The 7,367-nt window shown below is 59.8% G+C and overlaps 1 protein-coding gene across 3 annotated transcripts; it reads left to right on the forward strand.

The window, feature by feature from the left end:
- The first annotated feature begins 358 nt into the window (after positions 1–358).
- On the forward strand, positions 359–6,091 carry RRAS (RAS related). Of its 3 annotated transcripts, none has more exons than XM_019494962.2 (6): positions 359–652; positions 2,457–2,544; positions 2,890–2,992; positions 3,308–3,416; positions 4,294–4,412; positions 4,844–6,091. In XM_019494962.2, the coding sequence occupies exons 1-6, from the start codon at positions 389–391 to the stop codon at positions 4,929–4,931; spliced, it is 771 nt and encodes a 256-aa protein (XP_019350507.1). In that variant the 5' UTR covers positions 359–388; the 3' UTR covers positions 4,932–6,091. The 3 variants fall into 3 exon arrangements, with proteins under 3 accessions (XP_019350507.1, XP_014452104.1, XP_006274939.1); XM_014596618.3 differs by having other exon boundaries at positions 464–644; XM_006274877.4 differs by lacking the exon at positions 359–652 and adding an exon at positions 1,125–1,383.
- The last annotated feature ends 1,276 nt before the right edge of the window (positions 6,092–7,367 follow it).

Below are 7,367 nucleotides of genomic sequence, written 5' to 3' on the forward strand. Positions count from 1 at the left end.
GGGGGGTGGTAGAAGCCAGGACACCTGGGTTCCCTCCCCAGCTGCGGCTTGGGTGGGAATAAGAAGCCAGGACTCCTGGGTCCGGTTCCCCACTTAGGGTTAGATCCAGCACACCCGGGGGGGGGGGGGGGGGGCTAAGGGAGGGCACTGTTTGGCTACCCCCACCCCCATGCAAGCAGCCCCTCCCCCCCAGGCTGGAGGGGGCGGTGCCGAGGGGGGGAGGGGTAGTGAGTCAACTTCCTCTACACCACACATGAAAGGAATGCACTGAGGTCATAGCGCCCCCCCTTCCCCGCCCTGCCGGCGCGGCAGCCGCGGGGTCCTAGCGCCCGACCATAGCGTCAGCAGACGGGATCTGGATTGGGGGGTGGGGGGATTCAGAAGTGATATGGACATCCCACCGCAGCCCCAAACCCCAGGGGGAACCCAGGAGTCCGGGACCCCAGTCGCCTCGCAGAGCCGGGGAGAGAACGCAGGAGTCCTGGCTCCAAACATCCACCGCCCGCACCAGCTCCCACCCACTGGACTCCACTCCGCTACCAGATATGGGGCTAAACCCAGGAGTCCCGGCTCCCCACGCAAGCCCAGCAGATCTGCCGCCACCCGTCCCGGAATTGTGGGGGGGAGCCGACGGACGGACCCAGGTGTCCCGGTTCGAAACCCTCGCTGTCCTTCTGCTCGGGAAGATTTGGAAGAGAACCCAGGCATCTTGGCTCCAACCCCCACCACCAGATCTAACCCCCAAGACCCCACTCCCCACCCCAGGGCTGGCAGAGAACCCAGGCGTCCCGGCTCCAAGACCCCACTCCCCAGCTCGGGGCTGGTAGAGAACCCAGGCGTCCCGGCTCCTAGGAGTCTCGCTGCATCTATCCCCTTTTTGGGGTGCAGGGGGTTCCCCCCGTATGAGAAGCGATCGGGGTCCAACGGGACCCCGCGGGTGCCGCCCCCACCCCCATCTCGCCCCAAGCGCCATATAGGGAAGTGGATTTTTGTGAATCGCTCCAGGCTCCAGCTTCTGCACGGTTTCATTAGCATAGATTAGCATATAAGGCGGGGTCCCGGGCCGGGCTTGGGTTGGGGTGGGGTGGCTGGAGAGAGAGGGGGGAGCAGGGTGGTGGTGGTGGTGGTGTGTGTGTGGGGGGAGGGAGCCATATTCTAAGGGCAACACCTCCATGGCACAGTAGGGCCTGTGCTGGGGTAGGTGGGGGGGTCCCCAAGCCAAGCCAAGCCACTGCCTCCCCCCACACCCAGGAGTTCCCCCCCCCCCCCCCCCCGCAAGCCATGAATCCCAAGGACCCGGCGATGCCTCAGGAGAAGTACAAGCTGGTGGTGGTGGGAGGGGGTGGTGTGGGCAAGAGCGCACTCACCATCCAGTTCATCCAGGTAGGTGGGCACAGAGGGGGGTGAAGGCAGGGGTGGGGGAGAGAAGCTGGGGTTCACCCTGGATCTGTCTGCCCCCTCCATCTCCCAAGGTGCCCAAAGTTTCCACCCTGGGGAAAGTTTTGTGCTGTAGGCTGGAGTTGGGGGGGGGGGGCAGGGAGAGGGGTTTGGAGAGGGTAAGAGAGTGGGGGTAGGCTTATGGGTGGGGGGGGCTAAGAGGATTTGGAGGAGGGGGAGATAGGGTGGCTGGTTGTGGGGCATAGAAGGAAGGGTGGAAATGGGGGTCCTGGCCTAATGAAGAGGGAGAGGGGGTACAGGTCTGTGTTGGGGGGTGGAGTCAAGGGGGCCTGGCCTGGGGAGGGGCAATAGGTTGTGGGGGGGCTCAGCTGATTTGGGGGAGGGAGCTCTGGCTTGGGTTGAAAGAAAGAGGAGCCCAGTGTGGGGTTCTCTGGAGGGGCAGTCCCAGATTGAGGGGGGCCCACACCCACTCCTTCCACGCCAGCTGGAGAAATTTCCCCCACCCAAGGGCAGGGGGAGGCTGGAATTTGGGACCTGGGCAGAGGCAGCCCCACCCCATGCCACCCGCAGTGGGGAGGGGGGGCAGGCGTGGGAGGGCTGGGGGGAGGTGAGTGTAGGGGGTGGTGAACTGTTGCTGTATCTACATACACTTTGACCGAACATCCTGTTCACAAGAGGCTCCAAGGGAGGGGCCTGCCAGGGAGAAGGACGCCTGGGTTCTTTCCTTATAGCTTGGGGTGGGGAGTGCGATCTAGTAGTGTTGAGGTAGGGAAGGTGGAGGGACTGGGCTTCTGGGTCCTTTCCCTAGCTTGTGGAGGGAGCATGATCTATGTGTTGGGGTAGGGAAGGAGGGGGTGGGGAGGTGGGGCTGGGCTGCTGGGCTCCTGGACTCCTGGGTTCTTTCCCTAGCTTGGGGAAGGAAGCATGTCAGCATGATCTAGTAGTGGGTTGGGTTGGGCTGGGGTAGGGTAGGGAAGGGAAGGCAACAGGGAGCTGGTCTCCTGGGTTCTCTGTGGAAGTAACACCGTTGCCTCTTCCCTTCCCCCTGCCCCCCACAGTCCTACTTTGTCTCTGACTATGACCCTACCATCGAGGACTCATACACTAAGATCTGCAACATTGATGGCATCCCCACCCGGCTGGACAGTGAGTGCTGGGTGGGTGGGCCTGCCTTGCCCCTGCTATGGGGCTGTGTGCTGGCTCCTACCAGTCCAGAGCAGGGGACTGAGAGCCAGGATGTCTGGGTTCTATCACAGCTCTTGGAGGGCAGTGGGGATCCAATGGATTGGAGCAGGGGTCACTGGGAGCTAGAGTACCTGGGTCTTATCCATAGCTCTGGCCGTGGGGTCTGGTGGGTTGCCAGGACACCTGGGTTTCACCCTGGGCTTGGGAAGGAGGGCAGGGGCTGAGCTGGGAGTCTGACCTGGGGCCACCCCAGTGGCTGTGTGGTGCTGGGCGGCACCATCCCACGTTACCGTGTCTGTCCCCCAGTCCTGGACACAGCAGGGCAAGAGGAGTTTGGGGCCATGCGGGAGCAGTACATGCGCACGGGTGAGGGGTTCCTGCTCATTTTCGCCATCAATGACCATGGCAGGTAAGGGGTGCTCTCAAACCCCCCTGCCCCAGTAGGGCAGTACCCTGGTGCCCTCCTCACCCCTTCCCCCTCCTCATGGAGACCCCTGGCAGTTCTGTTGGGGTACCACCCCACTCTGGGCCCCTGCCCCTCTGATACACCCTTTCCTCCACCCTTCCCCAGTCTGAGCCATCACACCCCCTCCCCAGGTCTCACCTCCACTCTTGCCCTCCATCTGGCATCCCCCCCAGGTTACCTCCTGTCTCTGCCCCCCCCCCCAACTTCCTCCAAGGAATCGTCCCCCAACATCTGCCTGCCTCCCCCCTCCCTCTGCAGTTTCAATGAGATCAACAAGTTCCACACTCAGATCCTGCGGGTCAAGGACCGTGATGAGTTTCCCATGATCCTCGTGGGCAACAAGGCCGACCTGGACATGCAGCGCCAGGTGAGGGGGCTCTCCTGCAAGATGAGGAGCTGTATGGGGCCCACACAGCCCCCCAGGCTGCGTGGGGTCAAGCCAGCAGCGACCCTGCCAAACGGCACCCAGACAGGAAGTGCCACCCCTGACTGCCATCTTGAATGTTGTCTAGACAGGAAGTGCTGCTGCATGTGCGCCACTGGTTGCCATCTTGAAATGCTGTCCAAACTGACAGTGCCCACCCAATGGGCTTCATGTGATGAGAACCACTGGCTGCCATCTTGCATGGCTATCCAGGCAGGAGGAGCCACTCTGTGGGCTGTGCATGATCAGAGCTCCTGGCTACCATGTTGAATGGTTGTCTAGACAAGAAGTACTTTTCTGAGGGCCATGTGTGATGTGAGCCCCTGGCCGCTATTGTGAAGAGCACCCAAGTGGGAAGTGCTGGTACTTGGGCCATGTATAACGGGAGCCAGTGGTGGGCACCGTGAATGGTGTCTATAGGAATTGCTACCCCAATGGGCTGTATGTGCTGTGGGCCTATGACAGCCATCCTGCTACCCCCTGGTACTGAGCCAGTGGCAGCCAGCTTGAGCAGGGCCCAGGCAGTATGTGCCCTCCACCCACAGACCACATACACTGTGAGCTGGGGGTGGCTATTGCCAGTGGCATCCCAGGGGGCTAAACTGACCTTGGACTATAGGTGGCCATCTTCAATAATGTCTGGAGAGAAAGGGCCACCCCATGGGCTTCAAGTGATGGGAACTACTGGCCACCATCTTGAAAGGCATCCAAGGGGGAAGTGCTGGTCCCTGAATCCCAGACATCTGGGTTCTCAAGGGGGTGTCCCTCTCCTCAACCAGATGTTCAGGAGCTGTTTCTAACCCCTCCCATTCTCATGCAGGTGCCCAAGGAAGAGGCACTGGCTTTTGCCCGGGAGAATCGCATCCCTTACATGGAGGCCTCGGCCAAAATCCGCCTCAACGTGGACGAGTCCTTCCACGAAGTTGTCAGAGCCATCAGGTATGGGGTTCCAGGGTAAATTTTAGCTTAGGGCTCCTTTAGAATGGGAGATATTCTTCCCCCCCCCCCCCCCCCCCAAAAAAAAAAAAAAAATCCCAACCAAATGAACAAACAAAAAACAAACAACCAAGAGGCCAGCTTCCCTGAAGTGGGAGGACCCTTCTCTGTCCCCCTCTAGCAGTGCAGATGTGGGGATGCATCACCTTCCAAGAGATCCCCAAAAGAGATGCCTATCTCCCCACTCCAAAAAAGGGCATTATCCCTTCTCCCTCCCTGCCCCTATGTGCAGTGTCAGGGGGCCATTTCTCCAGTGAGTATCCCAAAAAAGCAGCCACCCATGTATATCTGTGGGGGAGGGGGTGATGGGAAACAGCCTGCTCATCCTGGCTCCATTCCCAGTTGTCCCCCTCCCTTTTCTTTTTCCCCTGCAGGAGGTTCCAGGAACAGGAGTCCCCACCTGCCCCCACTGCACACCCCACAAGCAAAGAGTCCAAGGGCTGCCCCTGCTGTATCCTCTAGCAGGGCACTGGAGGGATCCACCCTTCCCCCACGACTTTCAACCCCGGCACCCAGAAAGGAAAGGGAGATCCCTCCCTGAATCCTTGGGGTGCTGGGGGGATGGTATTACAGCAGCAGAGGGGTGCAACAGCAGGCTGAGGGGCTGGCCTGCCAGTGCTGCATGTAAATATCTATAAATAGGTGTTACTGGGGGGTAGGTGGTGGGGGTCCAGAGATTTGGGGGGGCAGGGACAGAGAGGGGGGCCTCTCTGGCTTAGGGGTAATTTGGCCCTGATTATGGGGTAGTAATGGGGGGCAGCCCCCCTGTCAGACTGCAGCATCTGGAAGAAGGGGGGGCCCACACTGGAGACTGTCCTAGCTGACCTCCCAGGGGCTCTTAACTAGCACTGTGTGGGGGCTGGGGGACTGGGAAACAGCCCCCACCCAGCAAAGCTAGGGGTGGGTGGGGGCTGTCGGGCACTAAGGTACGGGGAAGGACAAGATGGTTTCTTCCTATGCTGCCCCCCCCCCCCAAATGGGGTCCCCAAAACAGAAGAAATGCCCCTTGCTACATTAGGCCAAAGCTTGATCCTAAGAGCAGACCCTGGGGGGGGGGCGGGGTTGTGGGGAGGGGAGGCACAGCTCACTCTGTAGCTGGATCTAGTACATCCCTTCCCCCCTGTATTTGGGGGTGGGGGATCCCACTGTGTACACGTATAGAGGCAGGGACCAGGGGTCCCTGTGGGGTGATGCCACGGACAATTCTAAGCACTGCTTGGGAAGGGAGGGGGGCGGGCGAGGGGAGACCAAGGGGATTCTGGGAAAGAGGCAACAAACAGGCTGGGATGTGGCAGGGGGGATTACAGATTCCCCACCCCAACAAGGGGCATAGGGGATGGGAGAAGACCCCCCCATACTCCATAGCATGGGGTTGGGAGACCCAAGAAGTGACTCACTCTCCTCCCCCTCCCATCACCATCACAGAAGCAGTGAATGGTCAGTTCATTACATAGGTGGTTGGGTTTTTACTGGAGGCCATTGTGGGAAGGGGTGGGGAGTGTTGCTGGGGGTTCAGTCTTCCTCACTCTGAGGCCCTTGCCAGAGATACCAAAGACCAAATTCCTTCTCCCTGGTGTTAGTAAAGTCACGGGTGGTGGCTACATTAAAGTGCCTTACAGTGAGGCTGGTGTCAGTGTCATTCCTGGGGTGCGGAGGAGGGCCATAAGGACAAAAATGGGGGTGGTCTGATCTGCTGGAGAGGTAGGATTCCAGGGAGGTGAACAAGGGGGCTAAGGGTGGGGTAATGGCCTTTCCCCTCCAGGAGGCAACAGCTCTGTCCAATCAGCTGCCTCATGTGGGCTGAGTTTGCTAGGTCTCAGCTCAGCCTGCCCACCCCCGAGGTCAAGGGCTGGATGGGTTACCAAATCTCCCTATCCTCCCAAAAGCTCTAGGAGAGGTAGGTGTGGTGATGAGTGCATGGCTAGTGTGCACACATGGCAGGTGTGCCCCTTGCAGGGGGAGGTGCATAGCAGGCAGTGCTTGGGCTGTGTGTACACGGGGCCTGGCTCACGCGTTGCTGGGAGAAGGGAAGGGGATTCTGCACACAGGAAGTGCACGTATCAGGGTGAACAGTGCTTGCATGCGTGCATGTACAGTAAATGTGCTGCATACACGGGCTGTGTGCACAGATGGTGCGTGCAAGGTATATACAGCAGGAAAGTAGAGACAGCATGCAGGGTGATCCCACAGCAGGGAGAGGAGCACATGGAGCTTATGGGACACAGGATGGAGGGGGGAATGCAGTGGGCCAGGCACATGCAGAGGTGTGTGTGTGTGTGTGTGTGTGTGTGTGTGTGTGTGTGTGTGTGTGTGTGTGTGTGTGTGTGTGTGTGTGGGCCAGGCACATGCAGGGGTGTGTGTGTGTGTGTGGTGCCTGGGGGTCAGTGGTGTGCAAAAGCTGTGGCTATGCATAGCCCAAGTGTCTGGTGTATGTGTGTGGTTGCTGTGAGTGAACACATGTATGTGCATGAACAGCCGAGCTGGCTATCCACTGTGCACAGCACATCCATGTGCAGGGTGTATGGTATATGCACCTGCAGTGGCTGCATGGTATGTGCACTGTGCTCACAGCTATGCACCACAGGCTCCTGCCTGGGCCTCTCCCCCTGCTCATCCACAGCCTCTCCCCACTTCCCCAGGGACCTCGGGAGATGCTTCACAGGCCCCTCCCCCCAACCCTAAACTACCCCCCTCAACCAAACCCCCTCTGCCCTTGAACCTACCTGCCTCAGGCTTTGGGGGCTCACTCATGCCCCCAAGGTGCCTCAATGATAGGGAACCCACCTTTCTGTATTGTGCTCCTCTATCACAGAGAAGTCAGGCTGGAAGGGACCCCCCAGAGGTCATCTAGTCCAACACCCTGGGCCTGAGGCAGGATCAGCCCTATCCAAACCACTG

The sequence above is a fragment of the Alligator mississippiensis genome, chromosome 5 (assembly GCF_030867095.1).
Source record: "Alligator mississippiensis isolate rAllMis1 chromosome 5, rAllMis1, whole genome shotgun sequence".
NCBI classification, from domain to species: Eukaryota; Metazoa; Chordata; order Crocodylia; family Alligatoridae; genus Alligator; species Alligator mississippiensis.

What these genes read in the sequence shown, in the direction of transcription:
- RRAS (XM_019494962.2), top strand. Translation starts at nt 389, where the DNA reads ATGGACATCCCACCGCAGCCCCAAACCCCAGGGGGAACCCAGGAGTCC. An exon ending in CATCCCCACCCGGCTGGACA is followed by an intron (nt 2,545 to 2,889) that starts GTGAGTGCTGGG and finishes TCTGTCCCCCAG; the next exon opens with TCCTGGACACAGCAGGGCAA. An exon ending in ACCTGGACATGCAGCGCCAG is followed by an intron (nt 3,417 to 4,293) that starts GTGAGGGGGCTC and finishes ATTCTCATGCAG; the next exon opens with GTGCCCAAGGAAGAGGCACT.